General features: G+C 38.9%; 1 protein-coding gene across 3 annotated transcripts in view; it reads left to right on the top strand.

Annotated features, from left to right (window-relative positions):
- LOC135703024 (homeobox protein araucan-like) overlaps window positions 1-27,436 on the top strand; it is a 232,970-nt gene extending 205,534 nt beyond the window's left edge. For all 3 annotated transcript variants that reach the window (XM_065224120.1, XM_065224119.1, XM_065224121.1), the window contains 4 exons: window positions 2,632-2,951; window positions 18,634-19,819; window positions 19,909-20,155; window positions 25,479-27,436. In XM_065224120.1, coding sequence (XP_065080192.1) covers window positions 2,632-2,951; window positions 18,634-19,819; window positions 19,909-19,948 — 1,546 coding nt within the window. In that variant the 3' untranslated portion in view covers window positions 19,949-20,155; window positions 25,479-27,436. The remainder of the gene's footprint in view (window positions 1-2,631; window positions 2,952-18,633; window positions 19,820-19,908; window positions 20,156-25,478) is intronic.
- Window positions 27,437-27,911: the final 475 nt, after the last annotated feature.

Here is a 27,911-nt window from a genome sequence, read left to right as displayed (position 1 = left end):
TTCCTTGCCCTATGCTTCACATTCGAAGGTATAAATGTTTTCAACCACCACTGTAGGGGTTGAGCCATCATCATCATAATTACCTACATTTATTTTAAATCCAATTTCATTAGGTTTGGCTCATTTTCATGAAATTTAAATTAATTTTCGAACGATATATCTGTCACTCCAAAAAATGTTCAACATAGAAAAAAAAAACATGCAAATGTAGGTGCTCTGAAAATGACATACACGAGCTTGAATTTACAAATAAATTTGAGATATAACAGACGTGAAGTTCAGCTCAATCAAACATACTTTTCGTCGAGTAACGAACTTTTCAATCTTGCTGCACTAAGCGGTGCCGGTGATGTAGTGGTAAGGGTGATTGACTCTCCTTAAAAGGCCTGGGTTCAATCCCCGTCGGCGCCACCGGGATTTTCTGAGGCATAAAATCTTTGATCACGTCTTCCTTTGGAAGGAAAGTAAAGCCGTTGGCCCCCGATCCATGAGTTGATGGGTCGAAAGGTAGGCTCCAGGTGTGGGAGCTGCCTCCCTGGCGTCGGTACCATTGCGGAAAACAAGATCGACGGAAAACAAATCAAGGAAAAAAAATCTTGCAGCACTTATTTTCATAATTTGTTTGTTTTCGTCTCATCCTTTGTGTCCGAGATGGATTCCGTTACGTGTAAAATTAATTAGAGTACATCTATGATCATTTAAGATAAGATGTAGCTGATTATTTAAAATCATCATGTTAAAAGATTTTAATAATGCTGACGTTGCAGCAAATTAGCTATCAACTCCGTTAGCACACCAGTAATGTTCACAAAAAAGAACCTAAACTGTTGAATTGGAAATATTTGTTCGGGAATCCTAATGATGTATTACAGTATTCCCCAATATGCAATATGTTGTATTTTTTTGTATTATAGTCACATTAACACATTTAGGGTCAGGGTGACTTTTTGTTTGAGAATCATGGATGCTAACCACTACGTCGGACCCATCACCATGCTTTAATTTCGTTTCAACACAAGTTAGGTGAATTTGAATACGCAGCAATAGCATTAAATCGCTTAGCACAAATCTGTTTCTTATTCAAGTTGGCTAGATATGAATGAGAATGAAATCTTCAGTTTACTCGGAAGGCGTTGAATTTCAGTTCAAATTCCAATTGGAATGTTGACTGCTATCTGAATGACATTGAAAATGAAGAGTACGAATCACATGGTGCTCGTGGATTATCCTAAGCCATTCGATCCGTCTTGACGAATGATCTTGTCACATCGCAAGGCCGTCCGATGCTGATTATCCCAAAAAACGATCCAAACTTCATTGCAGGCTTAATTAATTATGGCTCATTATTGTTATTAATCTCGTTCTTCGGTATAATCGACACACGAATTGAGGACCTGATGCCATCCGATACGGTAGCTGGCTCCGTGGTGGGTAGACCTGATAGTTGTCGTGCTCGTTCGTCTTCGAGCTGTGTGGCGTCAGCGTGCGCACAAAGAGACGCAAAAGAAGAGTCCTGAGCGAGCACTTTCTTAAAGAGTTTGTCCTTATCTCTGATGGGGCTACCGTGAAGCCTGCGGAGACTCCCGCTACCAAGAGACCAACCAACAACACCGGCCAGATTTCATGAATACAATCGAGATAACATCTGTATTTAGTCATGAATTGATACTCATTTGGTTAATCATACAAATATAATGCCCAGCGCTTGTACTGGAAGCGCAGCACGAATTCGAGCACAAAAAGGCAACAATCTCCCATGGTGGTCCGAGTGGGCTATTGAAAGAGCAAATTTTCACTTTCAAATCACAAGACTAAAATCCAGCTACCGGTCTTCAACCGGAGCTGGGGGCACAACAAGATTGCTTCATTTGTCTTCCACATTCTTCGAAACTCAATACCCGTTGCTGGGAGATTACAGGGAATCTCTTCAAACAAATTATGATTGAGTAATCTCCAAGATCTTCTGTGGCTACTAGATTTATGCATATTTTTCGACGAACTAGAGCAGGCTGAGCCAGTTGAAGGAGAGACTATTCATAGGTCACTGCGATCAGTAAAAAGAGAGGTCCAGCCCCCTTGGAGCGATGAAGATTATCGTTTTCTGTTGCTCAGTAGTTGGCAGAACCAAGGAGAGAAATGGAGGAGAGAGAAATATTGTAATCATTTGTTAAATGATGATGAATTTATTAGTCACGAAATATTTCAAATAGAATAAATTACTCAGTTCTGGTGATATTTCATTCCGGGTTGGAAAAAAAAGCCACTCGTGTATATTTAGAGAGGCAAAACAGTGCCCGTCGCGAGGAGAGCAAACAAATAAATAATTATTGTTGTTGTTATTTATGGGGTCTCCCTGTGTCGCTCCAACTCCCGAAAGTTGCGCTCCGTGTTGGGACGATCTGTGAAGGCTCGCCTTTTAGACTACAAGCGGAGAAGAGACATATTACTCTTATGATTTATTACAATGAACATTCAAAAAAGCACAGCAAGAGAAATATAAAGCATTTATTTAGCGTTTCGCCTTAGAGCTTTACTATACAAAAGCAGCCCTCTTAGTGAACAGAAACAATTTGTCACTTTAATGATATTTACACTTCTCGTGTCCTCTTCTTTCTACTTTATCTTGTCCAGATATGGCGCTGGTTATGATTTAGCGGCCCGCAGAAAGAATGCAACCCGCGAGTCAACCGCAACGTTGAAGGCGTGGCTCAACGAGCACAAAAAGAACCCGTACCCGACCAAGGGCGAGAAAATTATGCTAGCCATCATTACTAAGATGACACTGACACAGGTGTCCACCTGGTTCGCCAATGCCCGGCGGCGGCTGAAAAAGGAGAACAAGATGACGTGGGAGCCCAAGAATAAGACAGACGACGACGATGATGCGATGGTGTCAGACGACGAGAAGGATAAGGACGACATGGATCCGGACAAGAGTCGTGATCACAAAGGTAAGAGCCAATCGACTTTCTCAAGACTGCAAAACGAAGGTATCCAACCGTGAAAACGGCCGCAAACCACCATCTAATTTTTCTTCTCCACTTGATCTATTGCAAAAATTACTTTTTTCTCACGGGAAAACCTTTCCATCCACCCTCGCCTTTTGTATGGCTTTGCTATGTTTACTATTCTTCTTATAACGACATTTCCTTCCTTCCATCTCATCCGACTGTGGCCTTGCGTCGGAGGCACACTTTTCTCCCGCTTAATTGTATCAATAGCACAAAGCCGTGAAATGATTGCAATAATCATGAGCATCCTTATCATCAACATCATCTCTTCGGGTGGTGGTGATCCCTTCTGACTTTTTCTTGCACGAGATCAAACATCGAAGTCACCCCCTGCCGACCGTACGCCGCTGATCCGTTCCGTTCCGTTGTGTTTACTTTGCGGATAGAAGTGCACACTTATACATAAGTCACGGATCCTGTTTCCCAGTACTGCGGTCCATCGCTTGACTGTGTTGTAATTTATGAGCATTGCTGGAAGCATACGTTTCTAATTTCAATTCAATACTGTTCACTGAAACAGCGCCGGAAAAGCGTTACCCATTGAATAATGGCCCAAAACAAGCACTTTAAAACAAAGCAAATCTATGTCTGCCAATACACGCATCCTTTTCCATAATTTAAACAACTGTACCAATCCCCCCCGATGTTGATTGGTAGGATTTATATGTATCTGCTTGCTGAGCAGACACAGTATATTCACATAAAATGTTTTATTCAGTCAGCTCCATTTCGTCCCCAAAACCCTAGAGTACTCTCGATATCACACACACACACATACATACATGTGTATGGTGCTTTCATCTGGGTAAACATTCAAAACCCTCCGCAGATGACGTCACAGGAAGCATTCTGTTAGCTTAAGCTGTCACACGTTACTGTCGCACCGCGATCCTTCAGTTTCCCCTTTCAACGAAAGTCATCCGCCTCAATCTCAGCAGGCAGAGCAAGAGAACTCAATGGTTCTGAAGTGTGTACAACAACAACAATTCAATATAAAGACAGCCGACGTTTCACTTAATATATCGACTTTATCACTTTCTCTTTCGGTGCGAAGCTAGCAAGGACACACTGAATCCTGTCCCAAGTGTGCGGGGAACAGTTACCATCCTTCACCACAGCCAGCAAGTGAGGGAAAGGGTCATTTTTCTTTCGCGTCTCGGGAACCGCTTTGGCCTCTTTCCGGTCCCGTTTTGTGGCTTTCCATGTGCGAACAAGTGAATGCGAGTGGATGACTTTTTCTGACTTTTCTCTTCGCCCCTGTCTGTCTGGAAAAGGGTCGTCGGTGCTAGTAATTTTGCAAGAAGGTATCATCCTAGTAGGTCGCATCTTCACACGTTTCCTTCCGGTCGATCGGTGGTTGCCATGTGAGCTCTCTTTGAAGAAGATAAAGTGGTTTTGTGTAATCTTATTCTCGTTTACGGAAAGATTGATTTGCTATCGATTTTCCCCATTCTCGGAAGCGAAGGGTCGTCACGCTGCTGTTGTGACCAACACTCCGCCGTTCACAATCTAATCGGAGCGCAATTTATCAGCGATGTTTCCACAGTTTCCGCCTTGTGAAACTTGCTTGCTTCATTGAATTGATTGAATTTTAAAATGTCTTCGGTTCGACCGATCCCGAATCTGAAAATTTTCCAGCCAGAAACACCTTTAGATCCAGTAGAATTAAATAATAATAAAATTTAACTCCTTCTCAACATCGCTTTTCCAGGCCTGGACCCTTGTGTGAGCTCTTTGTGTGATTTGAATATTATAGAATCCTTAAGAACAATTTGCGGCGGTAGTCACATATTTCTTGATGGTTTCTGATGTTTGATCAGCAGTGGTCGGATCCCATCCACAAGGAACCGACCATCAATGGCAGCCAGGATGGAATATTTAATTAATTGATGAAATCGGTCTGATTTTAATTAGTGATGAGTTTCAAATTGAGATGAATGTCCCACTTGAAGGGGCCGAAGATGAAGAGGTTCGATATCCCTTTCATTCCGTTCCGTTCCGTTTTTGCTCTCGGAAGGCAGGCGCTTTCAGGATTGAAATTTTAAAGGAAACAGCTGCTAATAGCGAGACTAATCCCCTGATGGCTCGACAAAGTACGGAGACCTGCCTGTCAGAAATGTCAATCCCTCCGGTTGCCGCCAGGCTCATTCCGGGTTGATGGAAAATCTAACAAATTGAAAGCGAAAACTATACCTCCCCTGAGGTGTCAAAACGCTTCACTCATCCTGACACTTTGCCATTCCCGATAGAGACAGAGGGGAAAAGGGCGAAATTAAAATCTTTTGACGCTGCTTAAATAGCTCGGAAAATGGACCATTCTGAGGCAGTGCTGGAAATTAAATCATTAGGCAACGTATAAATATATAAACGCGATAATAGAGCACCGAATCCTGGGTGTCGAATATAGGAGGGAATTAGGATATCTGTATCATCTGTTCGTTTTTCCATTCCAATTGCACGATTGCCTCCCTTCGGCGGCTCAGCATGGTTCGGCGAAGATGTCCAAAGTGGTTTTCCCTCTTCACCGTTTGCCAAGCCGTCGAGGGGTGAGAATTTGAAAAATAACACACTGGCAGGCCCATTTTGCAGTCGAAAAACTTGACTGACTCTTTAGCTCGGCCAGTTTTGTTTTCTAGGGTGGAGAAACTGTAAATGCACAGATTCCCTACGGGCTTATGAAAGCCTCTTTATCAGGTTTACAGCTTTGGTGAAACCCCCTCCCTCTGTCAGTGGTAGCAAGAAGCTGCTTCGAGGCCATGAATGTCTAAATAACAAGTGGCATTTTCACTTAACTTAATCGGATAATGGATATATTATCACGCACAGTCATCAAGATTCGAGTTCTCCTGTGTAGACGAATAATATATATGGGAGGGTTGGAGGAAAACTGCAAACAAGGGGATATCCCTAGGTACTCTCCCGCGTGCTTGTGCGGCTTTAGCTGTTACGTTCAAACTAGGCGTTAATTGAATGATAGGATATATTGGTGCTCATATGGTGAGAAAGTATTGATTTGAATAAATTTGCAGATCCAGAAGGTTGGCTGTAAGAAAGAGAACAACATCTGGGTAGCACTGATTAAACTTACTCTTGAACTGCGTAGGCTAGTATTCTTAGAAGGAGGATTTGCGCAACTTGACGCAACTGAATAATCTATGCAGTTTATATTTATACTTACATGTATAGGAATTCAATGCAAAGGCTATTACTTTCTACATTTATGTATGTACCAGGCTATTTGGTTTTTTTTTGTTCATATATTGCCAGTCATCTCCCTTAACAAGGTTTTACTATAAACACACAGTAAATTTAGCGTTCTTTAGATTTCGTAGAAAGTGCAAAGGAAAAACATTATGTGTTGCCAAACACGCGAAAGCACTGAACATAATGCGTCATAAAAATACGCAAATCTTCATTCTACTCTACTCTACTGTCCATTTTGATCCTTTATTGTAGATCCAGTGACCCATTTGAAGAATAACTGCTCGTGCACGTGCATTCCGAGATCACTCATTCTTATACAATATGAGGCATACATTTTCTTAATCAAATTTTAGGCATTGCACATACTTACAGATTTCTGAAACAAGATAATGAAAGGGTGTGTATCTAGTAGGTAATTTTAACCTGCCGGTATTATGTTAAAAGTCTGTTTGCAAATGTTTGTGTTGATCCATCTAATCCATTGTAATCCATTTCGCAGCCATACCGAGGTCATTTTTACTTAGGAAATGCTACACATGTCTACCGTTATAAAATAGCTAATGATAACTGCATACGCGTTAATGAATAATATTTGTGAGTCCTGCGCGTGTTCAATTTTTTCAGCATTTAGGGTTTATTAATACCTGGAACGGTCTCATCAAATTCTGCACCATATTTCATGAGACCACAAAGGCTTCAAACTGATCCAGATGTTATATGCTATAATACTTTACGCTTCCTTAAATTTTCAGTGTACTATTCCGTACACAAAAAAAAATCAGAATTTTACTGGTGACGTAAGCATCCATGCATTCAAACTTCATTTTCACGTAAACCAGCAACTTGCAAGAAATGTTGCTAACAAAGATGAACGGTTGCATACAATGTATGGAATATCATGTCATCATAAATTTACACGTTGTATGATATATGAAGCTCCTTTTATGTGCATCATAGTAACGTACCCTACTTTTTCGAACTGTGGCTATTACTCTTAACTCCATAAAACACGTTCCGCTACAATGAGGCTTACCAATATTTCGGAAAAGTCCATTGTAGCGAAGCTTTCTGAATTCTTCCTGATGTTTTGTTGCCTACACAGAATAAAATTCTGAATTTTAACTATCGCGAAAAATCTCCCTTCGTTTAATTTTGAGCTATACTTGGCATAAACAGTGAAATCACTTACAAGATTGCATACAATATTGCTAATTTATGCGATATTGCGCTTAAATTTACAAGAAATATCGCGTAAATTTTTGCCAAATCTAGCGTTAATTTTATGTGCGCTATATCTCGCAGAAATTTACATTAATTTTTCGAACGGTGTATCTTCATATGATTAACCGTCAATTTAAATAGCTTTTAAATTTACAAAATTTACCTGACACTCTTTAGAATTTGGTAAAACTGAAAAAAAAAATCAAATACTTTTCAATTGTAAGCCAACTAATATGTTTCTTATTCAGTACGCTATAAGAAAATCAATATTGTAGTTATGACTAAACATAGCACACACACGGAATACACAGTTCGAAAAAGTAGTGTAAATTTCTGTTCAATATGATGCACATAAAAGGAGCGTCACATCTCATCTAAGTTTACATTATAAATCTTGTAAAGTTCTGAGACATTTCATGAAATGTTGCAAATATTGTATACAACAGCCCATATTTAAAAACAACATTGCTTGCAAGTTGCTTGTTTTCGTGAAATGAAATACAAGTTTACGTGAATGAATGTTTATATCACCATTATAACTCAGAATTTTTTGCTGTGTAGGTATAATACCATTAAAAAATCAGCATGTCAATCATTTATATTTAGAAATATCTCCCCTAATTTGTATTCCACCTCCCCCCCCCGCTATTGCCAGACTACCCCCCTCCACCTCTTGCATTAAGTAATATTTTAATGGGCCCTATTTTGTAGTACAATAATTTAGCAATGATTTAAAAAACATAATAAAAAAAATCTACTAAGCAACGATATTAGTATGGAAACTAAGTCAATCCAATTTAATTTTTTTTTTTTGCTTGATTTTTGTCAATTTGCTTTTTGGGTAAATTTCTTTCGACAAATTGGCACCGTGACACAAAACCATTCACTCACTCAATTTAAACATTTTTCTGTATAATAAACTTTAAAGAGCGCCCCTGACCACCCTCTGAAATTTGCAACTGACTGGGATGGGATTGAACGGGATTTCCTATTACTGCACCCAAACTGAGCAATTTCTACTGCGAAACCGACATACAACATACGCAAAAACGACGAGGGGTAGAAAGTGCGATGTTTTCAATTGAATGAAAATCACATAATATCACTTATTAAGACTCAATTCATTTTCTCGCCCTCCCTCGTCATCGTCGTCATCGGTCGGTCGGTTGGTCGGTCGGGAAGCCACACGCCGGAAAAAGGCTAACGCAGTCGTTCGCAAACTAGAAAGCAGTCAGGGGTTGCCAAAACCATTCCTAGCAGTAGTCATCGTCGTTGGTACGACGGCCAGCGTTGAAGCATAACGAGGCCGTTTCACCGTTGTGTTTATTCGGAACGTTTGGCGAGGGTGGCATAAAGTACCGCACAAACGACCGAGGGTTAGTCGCTTAAGTGGTGGTTCTCAGTTTCAAAACCAACCAACCCCCGGACGGCGGCTGACGACGCGAAGAGGATCTGCTCGGGAGGCTGCGTGTGTTTACTGTTATTAGATTTAATTCACCATATCGAATTGTTGAAATAAGTTTATTCAGGGTCGATGATTTTTATTAGATTTAATGGAAGAGCATATTTTCGCTCGGGTGTCCAAATTTGATTACACGAGTATTTGAAGAGAGAAAGGACAACGCGCCGTGATTTGGACATGGGAACCGCAAAAATTTGTTTCTTTTGTTCTGGAAAACTCTACATAGTTTCCGAAAGAAGAGGCTGATGAATTTAAGCTCTGTAACAATTGAAACATTCACTCCCACAACATGTTCCTCTGGACGAGCATATACTTACTATCTGGTGACAGAATATGTCAAGGAGGGTCGGTGAAACATACATGTTTGTACAATAGAAAAATGTTTCTATTTTGTAAGCAAAGACAACAGGAAATTCACAAAGCACTCTCAACAGGGTTGTTGGCACGGTAGTGGAGGCAAGTTTAATATAGCCTCTGTCTGTATGTTGGGGGCACACAAGTTTCCAATAGAACTTCTAAGGACATTGTGTCCAACATCTGCAGCAACAGAGTGTTCATCATGCTGAAGCAAGAGAATTTATAACAAAACTGTCAGCACCTACTGCTGGTCCGCTGCAACGAGACAGCTCGTACCATCCCATAATGATTTGTGGTTCCTCAGCTTCGTCTGTTAGGATACACAAATACGTACACACTTATCCAAGGAAATCGTGTCCTTGATGTTGTACAATATATTTACAAAGGATATAATACTTAATCCTTTCTGTGGCGGTTGCCTAACCTAACACAAGCAAGATTCATCTCGAGAACGGCCAGTTTACGACAGCCATACTTCAAACGTGTCAAAAGAAGAAGGAAAATGTTACAAATTTATCCACATTCTCATCCTCTAACCTCACCCACGACATCCCTCTCGAAAATCGTCACGTACAATAACCCGGGTTTAGTTGTGTGCGTGTTTACAAAACCAAAACTTGATTGCTTGAATGCGATTGTCCTCCTCTGCGCAGTCCCGAACACATGTTCAGGATTCAAAATCAATCTTCTTCAATTGTTCGCACCGAGCACGGGCACAAAACACTACCCAAATCCTTGCGCTCCAAAGATGGTGACGAATATGCGCGCCGGGAAAACAACTGATAAACTATGCATAGCACTGCAAATCAAACCAGACAGAAATCAATCCGTCAAATCAATTGAGAAAATGGAATCACACGAAACGAAAGTGCAATCGTTTGCAGCAGTGCAGTGTTCAGTCAATCAATGCGAGACAACGGCGTAGGTTTTTTTTTCGCTGTGCTCAGACTGTCAGCTAACTAACCTGGGCGGTAAAAACGGCATTCGATGAAAGCCACTTTGGAATTGAAATATTTCCCGCGTCCGTGCGTGGTTTCCGCTACGTTTGGGCACTTGGAAAGCGCGACGATCGGCCGAGGGAAAGGGTTAATGTGCGGCCACACCACGTGGCTGATGTGCCAAAGAGTGGCGCTAATGGAGACGGATGGATGGATGGATGGATGGATGGATGAATGAATTGGCCCAAGGTATATTTAGGAAGAGGCCTCCCTCTTCGTCGGCTCGGTGGTTGATGCTCGCGAGAAAGGAGAAGGAAAATAAGGAATCCATTAAATTCAGCTGACAAACGGTACCCGCCACGGACTGACTGACAAATCGGTTTTCCATATCGATCGATCTTCTCGACTCTTTTTTTTTCTCTCTCTCTCTCTGGGGCAGGCGATGGGGTGAGGCAGGATCGTCGCGCGTTTTCGCGAAAAGGGGGTTTTGTGGTGCAATTTCAGTGAGTTGAATGTTTAATAGGCTTTTTGAATCAGTGAATGGTATAATGGAAATGCTTTTACTTGCAGAAGTAAACGGTACGAGACGCTCCCATGAGGTTAAACAATCTTTCCAGTGTTTCAGTAGTTACAAATAAGGGGATACAAAATGTGGAGTATTCTGAACAGTTTTGGAAAGTTTTTGGAGATTGATTTACACAGGAGCTTGTCAGAAATTTTGGCAAACGTACACTGTAACGTGGTTGCCGGAATATTAATAAAATTATTGTGTAATTTTTATGATGACTTATTTTTTTAACAAAGTTTGTGTTCCCAAATTATTTTTTTGCTGTGTATGCATTCTGGGGCCCCTTATCTCAGTCGGTAAAGGCGCAGCTACATGCGCAGGCCATGCTGGAGGTGGCTGGGTTCGATGTCCGGTCCGGTCTGGGAATTTTTCGGGTTTGAAAATTTCTCGACTTCCCTGCGCATAGAATACACAGAAAAAAAATCAGAATTTTGCTGGTGAAGTACACAGCAAAAAATTTTGCCAAAAAGGACAAAATTATCATTAATACAGTGCATGAACTGACATTACGCTGCTTTTACTGCATTTGTTTATTTTTGCAGACTTAAAAATTACATGAGATTTTGGACATGATTAAAGTGCATCCTCTTGGATGTAATATTAAATTTTTTTTTTCTTTGTAAACATCCATGCATGCAAACATTCATGGATGTAAAGATCCTTTAACGTAAAACGAGCAAAGTCGAAAATCAAAATAATATCAAAATGATATCACATTATGTTTTTAAAATCATATTGCTAGCATATTTTGATATACTATTTTTTAATTTCAGTTGAGTTTATATTTTGATATTTTTTTGATATTTTTAAAAAGTATAATTAAAAACAAAATTTGATATTTTTTTAAAAGAGCTTCCACATTTATCACTGAAATCTACATTTTATTTTTTTCTAACAAGTCAATCAGCATGCTTGCTATTTTCTTTATGAACATCACAAAGACAATTCAAGCTGAACATTGTATTAGGTCCTAAGTAACATTGATCGATTCTCTTCGTCTACATTATCTTTCGTTAATAACTTGAGTACAAAACCGTTTCTTGTTGCGTCTGTCGTATTAGATGCAAGATAAAAACTTCTTTTACAGATCTGTGTGCTGCAAATACCTGGGAATGTCTTTACATGGCCGTGGAGATACAAAGAGAAAGTTGACGAAGAGAATCTGCCAATGTTACTTAGGACCTAAAGCAATGCTCAGCTTGAATTATGATTTGTACAGTTATATTTTACAACATTTATTGATCTCAGTATACCTGCGAATTTAATTTACTAATCGATATAAGATAGATTTCGATAGAACTGTTTTAGATTTTAAAACATTCAGATTACTAAATTTGATATCATAATATCAAAATAAAAACTAATTTAGTTTTTTTTTTTTGTTTTAAAAATTTAATAACTTATTTTGTTTACAATTATCGAAATTACTGATATCAAAACGCATACAAGGATTTGTTATCAAGAAAACATGATTTGTTATCTTTTTGGTATTCTTCATATACCATTTAGATCTCATTTTTGTTATGATTACTGTTAACTAGACCACACGGTAGGCAAAATATGTTATCACGAACGCTTATATCAAAATATTAAAATTAGTTTTCATTTTGTTTTCATTCTCTGCTGGAGAACTTGCTGGAAATGTTGCTTACACAAATTGACAGTTGCATACAATATATAGAATATTTCATAAATTTACACGATCTTTAATGTAAAATAGTATGACATATGACGCTCCTTTTATGTTCATCATAGTAAAGGAAATTTACTCTACCTTACACTACGGCATCGAAAGCTCTCAATTAAATAATAACTGTGGAAGTGCATATAGAACACTACGTTTAGAGCATGCAATAAGTTAATATGCGATATGCAATAAGCTTGAAATGCGTAGAAAAATAATAATAATAAGAAGAAGACGCATTCTGTAAAAAACTTGCTTTTAAGCTACAGTCCATTGCAGGAACTTCCATTACATTTGTGTACTGATACATATGCAGAGGATATAATAAACCCAACCTTACATTGGATGTAAGAGAAATTTATTATACCTTAGTACAATATTTTCGATATAACAAACGTGTACGTTCCACTAACCAAAATAAAAAGTAAGAGGTTGTACCCAACACACAACAGTAGATTTGACGCAGGACTACACAGCAAAAAATTAATCTTAATAGCACATCAAAGTGGATGCACTTCAATCGTGTCGAAAATATGGTGTAGCAATATGCCAACTAGGACAAAATTATCATTAATTCAATGGATGAACTGACATTACGCTGCTTTTACTGCGTTTGTTTATTTTTGTGGCCACAAAAATCACATCAGATTTTTGACATGATTGAAGTGCATCCTTTTGGATGTAATATTTAATTTAATTTTTGCTGTGTACGTGCTCGGTATCAATAATCGTCGACTGTGTTAGGGATACCATTTTTGCAGACAATCGGTGATAATTTTTATCACCATTGCAACAGTTGGACATTTGTGTAATTTTCAATAGTGACCTATTGGAAATTGACAAAATGTTCATTTTAGCAGATTCGTAGAAAACTTTCCAATCGATTAGCTTGTTTAGAATTAAAATCCATCCGCTATTGACAGAGTTAAAAGTTATCAAAACCTGACCACTTTTCGGAACACGGTCGATTTGGTTCATTGGTGTTGATTCAAATGTTAAGCTTTACCTAGCATATCTATAAAAAAAAACTTTGATCCTAATCTATCAATTACTTTAAAGAAAAAACCAATTACAACAACTGAATGAAAAGTTATTAACAAATGAGCAGTTAGTGTGTACAACTGTGAATTCCAAGCATGCCTGCCATTACACAGATGGTGATGGGGACTAGCATTCATTCTCAATGTGCATAAACTGGTGATCTCATACTTTACGCAAGCTTATACCAGTGCCAGCCGCGACCGAATGTAGGTGAATTAGGGAATGGGTAGAACACGTGATGCCTGCTTTGTTGGAAGCCGAGAACTCATTGAGATGTTGGATGGAAGGATAAATGGCAAATGTTACGCAAAACGGAGCATCAGCAGATAAGTTGTATCGAAGCCATTTACATGAAATGACCTTCTCAGCGCAATTCTACCGTGATTTTCGACCGAGATCGAGATAATGTCACATGTTCTATTACTTATCCTACGCACAAGTTCCAACTGAATTCTATAGCAATTAACAGTGATTTACAATATTCTTACATCCTTGCATCAATTTGCAATATCATGACAATATTATTGTTAAAGCAAATATCGATTTTAAAATGTAACGTGACCTAAAACTTAATACTTTATCAGATTTTTTTATTTCAGGAAGTTCAAGAATCTTGAAGTATTGTATAATTTTAGATACCTACTATGATTTACATATTTTTATGAGCGTGATCTTCAAATCATTTCAAAGACTGTTTTAAATTTCAAAGAAATTTTTCGGGTCTGTTAACGCTACTAGAAAAAATACATACGTGCCAAAAACACGAATTTTGAAAACAGAAAGAAAAAAGTTTGAAAGTATTTTAGACATTTTGAAATGTAATTAATTAAGATTCGACATATTTTTTGAAAAAAGAAAAAAAGAAGCATGAAGAAGTTTTCAAGATTCTAGTACAAAGATTCAGATATCGGATCTTGAAAGGTTTTCCAAAATCCCTGATTTGAAAACAAATATCAATATTATGGACCTCATAAAATTTTCAAGATTCATGGGCTAGAAGAAAACATTCACGATTCTGGAAATTTGTGGCATTATTTTGAGAATTTCTGAAGAATTTGATGTGAATTTAAAGGGAGTATTCTAAAATGCGTCCAAGATAATTATTATGACCTTTGGATTCCTTGTAAATGCTCGAAAGATTTCCAAGGAAAATTCTTTGAAGAATTCCTAGGTAGGAGAAGTATTCAAACCAGAAGGGCTTCAATTTAATTCTAAGTAGAATTCCCAAGTGAGAAGAAAATTTAAACGAGTATTCAAGCATAATTTCTCAGAAAATGTGAGCATAATTCCATATGAGCATTCCAATTGAATTCTGAGGAGAAATTCAACGGGAGATCAAAGCATGATTTCAACAGAGAAGATGAAAAAGCCTAATGAATGTCAAAGTTTATTGACTAGGAATTGTGAGGAGAGTTTCAGGTGAATTTCAGAAAGAATTTTAAATGGATTCTGAAGAGAATTCCAAGGGAGTTCTGGCTACAATCTCAGGTGAATTATAAGGAGAATTCGATGGAAGTTCTGGAGATAAATCCAAAGTAAATTTTAACTGAATACCAAAGGAATTCTGAGATTTCCATTGGTGAGCCTGAAAGAAATTCCATGGAGTGTTCGAATGCAATTCCTTTGAAAATTTCATGGAAACTAAAAGTGGAATTCCATGAAAGTTCTGAAGCATATTTTGAGGAATTCGAGAGCATATTTCAAAAGTAATTTGAAGAATAATTCCATTTAAGTTTTGTACGAATGTTAAGAAAATGCTGATGATAATTAAAAAAATCATATTTTTGTGATGATTTTTCTAATCAGGAGAGGTAAACAAATTGAATACACCTATAGATCTAAATTATGTCTGCAGTTTATAATTACTTCCCATTTGATGAAATAATAAAATACCAATGTAAATACAGATCATTGAATAAAAAATGCACAAACGTTCACGCAAATGTATGCAATATATAGTGCACACATATTTAACACAAGATTTGGTGTAAACCTACACGATATTTCATGTACCAATGAAATTTCAAATAATTCAAAAATTTCAGTAAGCACCGATATCGATGTTTGCACCAATTAGTGGAAGACGGGGTAAGAACGCCCGGCGGGGTAAGAGGGAGCACAGCCAGTTCTATATGAAATCCTCAAGATTCTTACCAATACTCAATACAGAAAAGATTAATAACATGTTTTTATCATTCTGAAACACCTTGTAGCCCCGAACTTATTAATCTTCAAAACAATAAATAAAAGCAAACTTCTCGTTCGGTGCAGCTTTTACGATCTAATTTTGAAAACAACAAATGTAAGACTTTTTGATGAACACACCATACTCAATTTAACCACCAATGACAATTTTTAGAGTTCTCACGTGATTTGACGGGTCGCATGATGGATTTCGAGCTAATATTATTGTTGACCACTTCCCTGGGGGTACCCAGAACATGTCAGGGCGTAGAAAATGAGGCCCTGGGCACACAATATAACTCATATTGTTTATGATCTAATTCTCATGTGATTTGATGTGTCACAATATAGGGTTGTATCGTTTTTGATCATTTCTAGATCTGTGCTCACAGGACTTATGGTCACTGGAAACTGTTCCGGCCATATCTGTGGAACCCGTTGACCGATTCCAAAGATATTCACTTTGTGACGCGCTTGTTGCGTCCAATGTTGTGCAACAGTTGTCGAAAAATCCGCTATGGTCCGTCTTATCCAATGGTGGTCCTTCTTACCCCGCTTGTAAAAGAACGAGTATTTTTTTATCTTTCCAAATCGGTTCTATGGGAATTTTATATAAACAAAATAAAATTTGTTGCACCTAAATCAGTTTAGCCATCACTGAATAAAGTGGTTGAGTAACACAATTGGACTGCAAACTAAACTATTTTTTTTAATATCTCCTGAACCAAATGTCTGATCAGGATACAATTCAATTCGGCTCTATGAGAGGCAGATACAACTTCTTCTTCTTCTTCGCATTTCAAGCTTATTGCATATCGCATTTTAGCTAATTGCGTGCTCTCAACTTAGTGTTCTAGATGCACTTCCACAGTTATTAATTGAGAACTTTCGATGTCTGTACCATTTTTGCATTGGTATAATTGTGTGGCAAGTCCAATCATACTTCTATGCCCAGAGAAGTCGAGAAATTTTCCAACCCGAAAAATTCCTAGACCAAACCGGGAATTGAACTCAGCCACCTCCAGCATGCTCTTGCTTAGTAGCTGCGCCTTTACCGACTGAGCTAAGGGAGGATGATACAAGCAAAATTTAATTTCGTCATCTTCGAGAATAGCACATACACAGCAAAAGTAACACATCTACGCACTTATATACATATATCGCTCGCAGAGACATTTGCAGATATTATTGAGCTGAGCCAATTGGTATATCACTCTTTCTACGTGACGTTACAACGGGTAATTGATAAAGAGTTTATGTATTGAATAGCTCGAAACCTTTTGATAAGTAGTTGTTGAGTAGGATTAGTCGAATTATAACTTTCCACAGTTTCCAATACCATGCGCTCTTCTCCACTTAGCTTCGACTTCAATGTGCAAAAAACTGAGGAAACCACATTTTGTTCCTCTTTGAGAAATGTTTTGTCCTGATTGAATGCGTTGATGCAATGATTCAAGAAATGCATGCTACTTGATTGTTTTTTATCGAAATAACAAAGAACGAAATAATAACAAGCCTGCTTGAGATCATGACTATGTATGTAGGAAGTGTCCGTCTTTGGCAAAGTTGTTTAGCTGAAGGGGAAGGTGCAGGTGTTGGAAGGTTAGTTCAGAATTATCTCACTACGCAGCACTAGTTTTCTTGTGAACTTCATGATTATGTTCTGATAATTCAAGAAGTTTCCCGAGGCTGAAAATTTCTTTATTTAAAAATAAAGACCTATGAAATTATTGTAAAATTTCATGTGATTGTAATCTTCAGCATGGGAAACAGGTGGGTTCAAAATTTTCTCACTACTCTTTGTATGTATGTTTATCATCAGGAAATTCCAAGTCATCTGACCAAGGTTGCAGCAGACGGCCACTTTCTAGATGGTCAGGCTTTTGAGATATAGCACATACTGGCAGTTCACATTCATACTTGCGCCACGTATTGAGAAGATTGTGAACTAATTTGTTTACTATCCAAAAAGCGTTGATTGCCTTAAATTATTTGCCGAAAACAGCAACTTCTTAGATGATCAGGGTATCAAGATATAACCTATAGGTACATGAAGCGCCGCATAGTGAGATAATACCAAATTTACCTGTTCACCATTCGGAAAGCCTTGCTCATCTGTTATGTTATTCCTCATAATTTAAAGAAAACTTTAATTTTTCCTAATAGTAACATTGTGTGTTTTCCTAATAGTAACATTACGTTTACATGGTACGTTCTGTAATCACAAAACAACAAGTGCCAGCCACCGCCATAAACAACGTTTTTTTTTTAACATTTCGACGTTTCATCTGTTATCAAATTAAAATGTGTTTTACAACATAAACTATACTGTAACAAAGAACTCTACATATTTTATATTTTAAGAGTTTATTGTATCAATAATTGAAAGGGTTGCCGTCTTACCTCCGGTGACTGTCTTCCCCCGTCATCTCCTATTATTAATATTTTTGTTGGGTACTGCGGACTCAATCGATTTTATTTTGCCAGCCATGGGAAAGCTGCTTGAAAATTTCTTTAAGTATCATATTGTTTAGCTGAAACTCTGATCCATGACTACTTGAACCCCCAAGACTCTCATAAACTTTATTTACATTCCTGTTTTGCAAGAGAATGTTTTATTGGAATTGCAACCCTGCTGAGTCATCAAAACTGTACTGGTTTCCATGCTTTCTTCACTGAGCCTTTTGGTTTCTGCCTTTGAGCTTACATTTAATGTGTTCAATGAAATGACACTACTTGAAGACAGATAGGAATAGTAGCTACATTTGTGGTTTCTGAATTTTTGGCTCCCGTTTGACAGTTCATACTGGCATATTAAGTGAGTCTGCAGTACTCAGCTTTTTTACACATACATGTGGCTGTGTAAAAGTTGGACCTTAAATTTCAGTGGTGTGTTTTACACCATTTGCTCCTAGTAATGAGAAGCTCTAGCATAACGATTAATGTCAGCATTCTCGTTCTAGATATGCATCATCATGTAAAGGCCGAGCACGACAAGGACGACGATGACGATGATCTCACTGACGACGAACGGAAGCCGGAAAACTTAATAGGGCATCCGGGACATCTGGGGCAGCACCATCCGTACTACCACCATTCGATGCTCGGGGGACACCACCACCATGCAGGACTCAAATCAGAAATGGACCATCCAAAAAACCAAACGGGCAGCGACTGTGGAGTGCCGATTCCAGCCTCAAAGCCGAAAATTTGGAGTCTGGCAGACACAGCCGCTTGCAAAACCCCACCACCACAGGCACTACACAGCTCCTGGATGACCGGCGGCTATCACCCAGGACAGCACCACCAACAGCAACAGCATCAACAACAACAGCACCATCTACAGCAGCAGCAGCAGCAACAGCACCTCCAACAGCAGCAGCAGCAACAGCAGCACCAGCATCAACAGCATGCGGGCAGTGGGATGATGATGGGCGGCGGAAGCTCCCCTATGAGTATGAATATGGCAAATACACCTCACAATCAAGGTATGGGGACTATGGGCAGTGGTATGATGAACAATTTCGCGAGTACCCCTTATTCCCGTTATGGGGGGTTTCTAACAGGAGCTCAACACTACAATACTACCCACAACAACAACAGCAGCAGCAACACCACCAACAACAGTACCAACAGCAATACGAGTACGGGTCCAGTGACGGATGCTACAACGCCCACTTTGCAACAACAGCAGCCGCAGCAGCTTCAGCAACAGCACCCACAGCAAGGGATGCTCCAGCAGCAGCTACCCCAACAAGCTATGAACACCAACAACAATACCCAGTCGATGGGGTTTCCCGAGGTTCAGACCGACACCCCTCCTCAAACCCCGCCGAATATGAAGTTGCCCAGCGTGGCGGGGAACCTTCTTACGGCCTCAACAACCCCTACGACAGGTACCTGCTATAATACCGCTGGCAATCCCAATAGCAACAACAACAACAACAACCTCACCCCTAATAACAACAACCTAAATCAAACGAACGGCTACGCGTCCTCGCCGGAATCGATGGGACAGTCCAACAATCAGCAAGGACAACAGCAAAACACCTACTATCGAATGCAATCAAATTCACCGCAAAAATCCCAGCAAGACTATTCGCAGCAAATGCTTCATCAGCAAGACGGTTTCAAGCCGTTCTACAAAAAGTAAGTGGTTTTCTATTTCGCCGGCCGGTCGGAGACGGCGGCGCGTTGGAATGAATAATTTATGAACAATCAATTTTCGTCCATTTTAGCACACCACAAGTCGGCAACGGTTTCGTTTCTCCAGTTTGAGCAGCATCAGTAGCAGCGTACGCATTCGGAAGATTAGAGGAAGAGCTGATGAGATTTAGTGAGAATACCACCGTTCGACATCCTTAGTTGGTCGCATAATTCCACCACATACGAAACACGAGCTTTCAGGTTTTCTGGTTTCTGCGCACGCACACATACACACTGAGGCGTCACATTTTCGGCTGCTCCGAGTAAAAGCGTTGAAAGGTAATTTTGGATTTTTGGTTCATTTCTTCCTGTTGTGTCAAAGTTCATTCTTCGTCCACGCGCTCCTTTCGTCCTCCCACTCTATCACGGGTCTACGCACTTGTCACCGCCATCACCATGGCAGCGTGATGCGAATTTGATAAATGATGCCGTCGTCGGTGTCGTCGTATATCTGAAGGCAAGAACAATCATCCCTCTTATCCCTCAGCGGATCGACCCGGCGAGGCATTTGGCTTTCTGTTCCCTTATATAAATGTTTAGATAAGGCCATCGCTCATCCACGTGACAAAATTAATGTTTGAAACTTTTCGCTCGGGATTAGTATGGTGTATGTGCTGCGGGTCTATGAAAGTCAGTGCCTCTTTCAACCGTAGAATCACGTGCACCATCCGAATTTTACTAGAATGGATCTAATCTCACCCCCTACCATCCATGCAGATTTGCCATCTAGATAGCTGTGCATTTGCATCGCGTCAAAACATCGAGGGGACGACACAAAGTCAATGCCATCTTCGATGTTAATTTATATTTGTTGATTTTGGGAGCGTGCCACCATCCAAACACTTGTTCCATGCTGTTCTTGAGGTTTTATTTATCATTGCATTCGATGTTGTAAAAGGTATCGTAGGACAAGTGTATTAGTTCGAAGGCAATGAAATCGATAGAGCATTAGCTCACACGAACTTACTTCACACATCATTAGCTTCTCCTTGGGAATCCAATTAGCGCACTGGTGACCCACGCCTTTCTGAAATGCACAACAATCTATTACCATTTCCGAAACCGTAAGACCCAACGGGCAGAGTAGAGAAGGAGCGAAAGGTTTTCCAAAAACCGCTCGAGATTTATTGTATTGCTCGATCATCATACATTAATCTTGGCGGCTTCGGTGGTTTCCGTCAAAAGGCCCACGGAATAAAATGTGACGCTTTTTTGTTCTTTCCCTTGTTGTTTATCCTCGCATCCGTCCTTGCGTCTGATTAAGATAGACGACGGTCGTTCACCACACCACAACCGAAGACGACCAACCAACCAACCTCCCGCTCCACTTTCCCATCAAATGCTAACCGCAATCATAAGTTCGAATGTTTATGAATGAATTAATACAAGCATACCTACTAGTTAGCTGAAGTCAGGGAAGATCGGTTCTAGAGTTCAAGATTGTGCGGAACGATCTTCCCCGCACGATACTGTCTCATTAAACGACGATGAAGCCGCGCAGACTGATCGGCAGCGTAGAATTCCTTATGCCGGACCATCCAACCTTTCCGTGCACGGTTAAAACAAAAGAGAGCGAAGGGAACCATCGGCTTAGGACATTTTTCTTTGACTTTATTTTTTAAAGTAAATAAATAAAGCCCACGCGGTCGGTCGCTTCTCCATCCGCGTACCTACTCACACTCGTTCGGTGACCGGGACGACGGACAGCCTTTGAGAAATCCCACCATCGTAGACAGTGCGACTGTGGATCGGTTTTTTTTTTTTTGGGAGCGGCATTTAATATGCGCGCGATCGAGAAATTTTTTCTCAAACATCCATAAATCAGGGAAAATATCACCGGATTTCTACGGCAAGCGAGTCAAGATCAAAGTTGACGTTCGGCACATTATTCAAAGAGTTCTAGAACCGGTTGTAACCCAGTCGAAAGATATGCATGGACTGTGCGTGTGGTTTTAGTCTAGCATAGCAATTAACCCTTTTTGTTCTAAGCTCAACCATGGAGGCACCGATGCGATTGATTAGCTAGTTTAGGCTATCTCTTCCTAACTGAAGGGGTGCGCAGTGTTGAAATTGATATTTATTGATGCTGGTTGTTTATTTCATTATGGGTGGTTGCAAATCGTTAAAAATAATAAAGTCGAGAGCGAAGATTACCCTCCCTCTTTGCAACGAGATTCTAAACGGGCATATACGAGCCGTACACCACGTGGCGAATTTCGTTTTATATAGAGTAGAGGGTAGCTCGTCGCAGAATTTCACGAACGGATCTACAGTATGCTGTGGTTGATTTATGTAAGAGTGCTCCCGACGTCTAAATTATACCAGACGGGGTAGGCTTATAAAGAAAGGATTTATGAATACTTTTTGCCAGCAGCTGATGCAAAGTGTTTTTGGCTATCTTTCTGGGGGATGATGCAAGGATTCCACTGGTTGAATGACGTTTTTACGCGCGGCTTAGGGTGATTCTTTCGACAACCATTGCCTGTTAGTAAAATCTATACAATTTTATATGTCGTTATGCCTGTTCCTCAAAAATCCACCGTAAAGCTTTCTTGTAAAATTATTAAAAACCTAATCCAGAAGATATATCAAAATTTAGGTTTTGGATATTAACGGTACCATGCCCAAGTAACCAACAAGCACGCTATTTCGCCGTTATACACGGCTAACATAGGGCATGCTAGGCTTTATATTAGCCGCATATTAGCCTTACATTGCAAAAAGGTGAATTAGCGGGCTTGTTGGTTACTTGGGTAGGCATATGGTGCCTGAGGGTTTTTAAAATAATTATGTTAGATGAACATCGACGATGGCCTTATTAAGTTGTAAAAAAATCCAGATTTGAGGATTTGAGGTGTTCGTAAAGTCATAGGCACATTATTATAGTGAATCCTTGGAGATTCTAATGGCTATTTCATAAGTTGAAATATTGAGGTTTTTTTTTTTAATTTTTGTTCGTAGCTGAACCTAAAACGGGTTGTTGCTGTCAAAGAAGCATGCAATGTTTATAATTTACTTATTCATACACCTCGTGAATCACATGCAAGTGCTTTAGAAATAGCGGGGTACCATAAGTTTGTTCTATGGTTTTTAAAGTGATTTTTAGCCGAAATAGCGGGGTACCATAAGTTTGTTCTATGGTTTTTAAAGTGATTTTTAGCCTAGTTCATCACAGAAGAGATGCACGAGCCTTCGGTTAAAAATCTCTATAATAAATAATCTAAAAAAAAGTTCATCACATGGGCATTATAAGTGTTTAAAATGAATCTACAAAGAAATATCTAAGATCAGTAAGGTCAGCAACATTTTTAATTTTTTGTGGATACCAGAGAACTAAGAGCATGTGTCTAAAAATATTTAAGAATCTGTCTACATGCTATAAGGCTACTCATTTTTGAGTCGCAAATCACTCACTCACACTGCCAAAAGGGAAGTTAACCAGAAATGGGTAAAAGTACTTTTACTCAAATTTAATTAAACGTGCCTATGGAGGAAACTGGGTAAGGTCTACTCAGATGATGACATTTGTCAACTGAGTAAACCTTACCCATTTCTATTGAAACGAATATATGCCCTTTGAACATGAATTCTTTATATAAAAATTATTTCGTCCAGGAAAAACAATATGAAAATGATTATTTTGTATTTATTGATACAAAATCTTTTCGTAACCCGAGTTGTAACCCATCATAAGTAGTAATCATCATGTAGTTAAAACAAAATAAGAGATAAAATATATTTTAATTGTTTTAGCCTAGATGGCCTCGATCAAATTCGAACAAACCTCGTTCGAATATTTTTTGTTAGAGATTTATCGAAGATTAAAAATCAAAAAGACCGATAACTCTGCCAAAAATCAGGAGACAGTAACGGCAACGCCTCTTCTGAGCAAAAGTGGAATCTATGTATGAAGGTGTTTGTTAATTCACGGGTGCATTCACACACGTAGGTAGTACTATATAGCTGTCAATTATTGGTTTTATTATTATTGCCGTAAAAAGTGAAACGTTTCTTTTTTTGCTTTATGCTGACAACGAGTAAAATTCCAGCTGAAATTGAACTGATGCGTAAGTAAATTTGTTTTGAAAATTAAAACTATGGCAATGATGCCCTTCACAACGATGGTGGGACCCTCCTCGATCATTGATTTGCTAAATCAGATTTCCAATTTTCCTAAGCCTTTTAGTGATGCATTTATGGGCATTCGTATAGTGCATTAGTAAAATGCATGCCCGTTCCGCATGGCTTCGGCACCTAGCCACAGTAGGGGGAGTTAAGTTGTGACGCTCGGCAACTTGGCACAGTACTCGCTGACCATTTGAATGTCACTGGCCAATCCGACACTGTTGTTATCATTCTCTGGAAGGGGTCGGTCGATTCTAAGAATTGTTAAAGCATACAGATCACTATCCAGTGGTTTCATGTTCTGACAACATCTAAAATGAAAAAAATATTCTTTATCAATACGTACCGTTTGGGATTGTAGTCCTTCAACCTTTCATTTTCATTTTCTCCAACATTAGATCCTGGGCCTTATTACGGGTGTCACTACACGGTGATAAGGAAGTGATACTTGGAATAACAGCCGTGATTGCCGTACAAATCAAATGGGAATCACTTCACCGTGACGACAAGTGACAAGTTTTCACCGTGAAGTGACATCCGTAATAAGCCCCCCTGTTACGCCTTCCGTTGGATCGTGATGTAGGTACCGGATCTTTCTTCTGCCAAGACCTTGTAATTGATTGCTTCCAACAGGCAAAATAAACAATATTTCGGCTCCTCGTTTACAAGTAAAAGCTACTTTCACTAGGTATCGATCCGAGTTTCAATCCTCTACTTGATCCACCATGACAAGTTTTTCGGTTTGGAGTTGGAAAACTACCGGCTTGCTGGGATTAGGATACAAATTGCCGTGAAATTTTGTAGAGCAATACAAAAACAATAACGAGTACCGTGTTATGATAATTCGTTTTGGTGACATCAGGTCACACACACACAGTCACTATTTATTAGAAGTCTCACTAACACTTGTGCTTCAAAGTTCCACCATTGACAGATGCGCTGTTATAAGTGACGTTTGACATGTTTATGGGAGAAGGGAACAGTTGCCAGTCTTCTTGGTTTGTAGTCTTCGGTTGTATACATCACCAACTAGCTGCTAGCGGTGCCGGTGGTGTAGTGGTAAGCGTGATTGCCTCTCATCCCAGCAGGCCTGGGTTCAATCCTAAATTTCAACAACTGAGTGAAAAGTCATTAACAAATGAGCAGTTGGTATGTACAACTGTGCATGCCAAGCATGGGAACAAGAGCTTCGTTAATCCGCAGGTTATTTTCAATTTAATGACTTGTGATGGTTGACGGTATAGGGACAGAGGCAATCGTATGTCACCATTTTTGCTAGCCATGTGATTGGTGATGTTGTTGGCTTTGACTGTTGTTTAAAGAAACCTTGAAATGTATTTTAATATACAAAGCGATATATTTCTTCTGCTTTCGTTAGCTTCATATTGCATGGCTATTTCCCTCTTATTAAGACCCTTTTCATTTATGATCAAATCTTCACTCTCGAAATCAATAATAATACTTACTTCTATTTTAGGTACCCATCAAACCCACGGAATTCACTGCAAGCATAAGACGAACTACTAATATTCATCACAATGTAAACAGGAGCACCACACAACAAGTCATCTGTTTCGATCAGATCATTACAATACAACAATTGAAGTCAATCAACTCGGAGAACCACGTGTGCAACAGGCTGCTCACTGTACCAAAAACCATGGAATAGACGCAACGATTCTCTTCGCGCAACTGTTTTTTTTTTTGTTTTCAGTTTTCTCATCACTCCATACGCCACCCTCTTTTTCTCTCGCACCCGAGCATTGTGCACTCTCACTCAGACAGAGCGGAACACTCACTAACTCTAAAGAACAATACATAAGGCAGAACTATTTCTACTACTACAAGAGATACTAACCCGAACGCTAAGAAGAACCCAAATCAGTTGTATACGAGAATGAATGGCAAACGTGTACTTTACTAACAGATAGCCGACTAATGTTTGAAACAAATTGAGATGACTTTTTCTATCCCTACTGGAAACTGGGCTATGTGCAAGAAAAGAATGTTTATAACGGAGCGATAGACATTTGTTTCCACGATGTAATCACTTTTTACTGGTAGTCTAATTTTACCGGCTTTAATCCTTAGATACGAGAAAAACGAAATGATTGCTTCATTTAAGTACGAACCGATTTTCCTCCCAACTAAGACGCTACGTGCAATTCTCTTCCCTTCCCATAATTAGTTCAGTGTCCATGTGAGCACTGTTATCGAAAGCTTTGTGAAGCAAATCAGCAAATCAATCGATTTAATTTTCGGCCTTGTATTATATTTCACCTAATGTAAAATCGAAACAAAATGTTGAGAAACGCATTTGTAATCTGTGATAACGAAAAAGTATATAAAAATATTGAACATATTTAACACTTTAACTTAAGACACTCTAAAAATTTCTTTTAGTTTGTATTTAGCGAAAAATCTTTCTTCGGCGTACAGTTTAGTTTCCGTTCAATTCGCTCGAGAGTACCATCTCCATTTGTCTCATATCAATGCAAGTGAAATCAAACCGTTGAAACCATTTCCGTACAACTTTGTTGATGTTTTGTATAAATGTACTGGATGTTAAAGAAAAGGAAAATAAGAAAGCAATGATCAATACCCTATGACACTTCAATGCAGCACCGGCTTAGAAGTAAAGATTTTCTACATGCAATCAGACGAGAAACAAAACATACCGACGTGGAATACCAAATCTTAATAACCAGATCCACAAGATTGTATAAATTTTACATAGTTCAAATCACTACTACTGATCAGCAAGAAATTGTACATACATTGTTTAAAATTTTCCATTAGACGAAATATCATTCAGTAGCAGTTGGGCATCGCTTGCCAAGTGTAATGAAGTTTTGTACATAGCAATCCTTACATCAATTATCATCTTAAGGTTAAAGAAGACTCATGAAGACAAACCGATACATGATCAAACAAAATTCATTTCCCTTTTGTGTGAAATTAGCAAACAGCGCTAAGCCTGGCAAACCATGCCACCGTCTATAGCATTTCGATAAGAAAATTTAAATACAATCGATTCACTACTTAATACACAAAATCCATGAATAGTCGACACGTCACATAAACACACAAAAGCATATATTCCGAACGATTGGCAAATTAACAGAAATTCCTGAGTAAACTTTCCTTCGTTAATCATATGTGAGCAATACAGGAAAGTCAGAATAAGGAAGTTTTGCTCTTAAAAAACAACTCTAACGGATAAATCCACATGAATGTACACTTTCATCATCCTTTGATAGTAGGAAATACTAGCCGGAATGGAAGCGACGGTACACCTATTATAATAGTTATGATAACAAAACAAAGCGAGAAAACTTATATAGTGAGGTAATGCATACAGAAAATCAGAAAACACTATAAATTATATATATTTAAACGAAAATCACTAGGAAAATAGAAGTAATAATAAAACAACGCCTAGCAGTTTTCTGAAGCGTCGTGAAATTCACATTCAGTCCCATCTCATCCACATCCATTATCAATAGATATTTTCTCTGTACAAATCATTGCACAGTGGGCAAAAATTGACAAAACCGCGACTAAATTGAATATCTCGGCTGCCAAATGGTTTAAGTCAATATGTTATACATATTCTCAAAGTAAAAACTCTGCTAAATCGATTAGAATCAATTTCATTGGCCGGAGACTTTTGCGTACCGAGATAGAGGACCGGGATCAACCCGAGTTACTGGTAAAGTAGCAAATGCCACTATCTATCGACATAATTTTACACTTTACTTAACGTATATTACTGGAAATTGATAGTACTAAGTATATATGGTGTAAAGACACCATATACGCCCTCAGGGAAACTCTACTGTCCTAAAAGAGGATCCGGAACGACCGATAAAGTGGCCACATTATAAAAATTGTCCTTGCGGTTTTTTTC

This window comes from Ochlerotatus camptorhynchus, unplaced genomic scaffold (genome assembly GCF_037179485.1).
Source record: "Ochlerotatus camptorhynchus isolate MF236.1 unplaced genomic scaffold, CSIRO-AGI_Acam_v1.1 ptg000205l, whole genome shotgun sequence".
In the NCBI taxonomy this organism is placed as follows: Eukaryota; Metazoa; Arthropoda; class Insecta; order Diptera; family Culicidae; genus Ochlerotatus; species Ochlerotatus camptorhynchus.
Note: the sequence above shows the minus strand (reverse complement) of the source record. Positions and strands in the feature narration are given on the sequence as shown.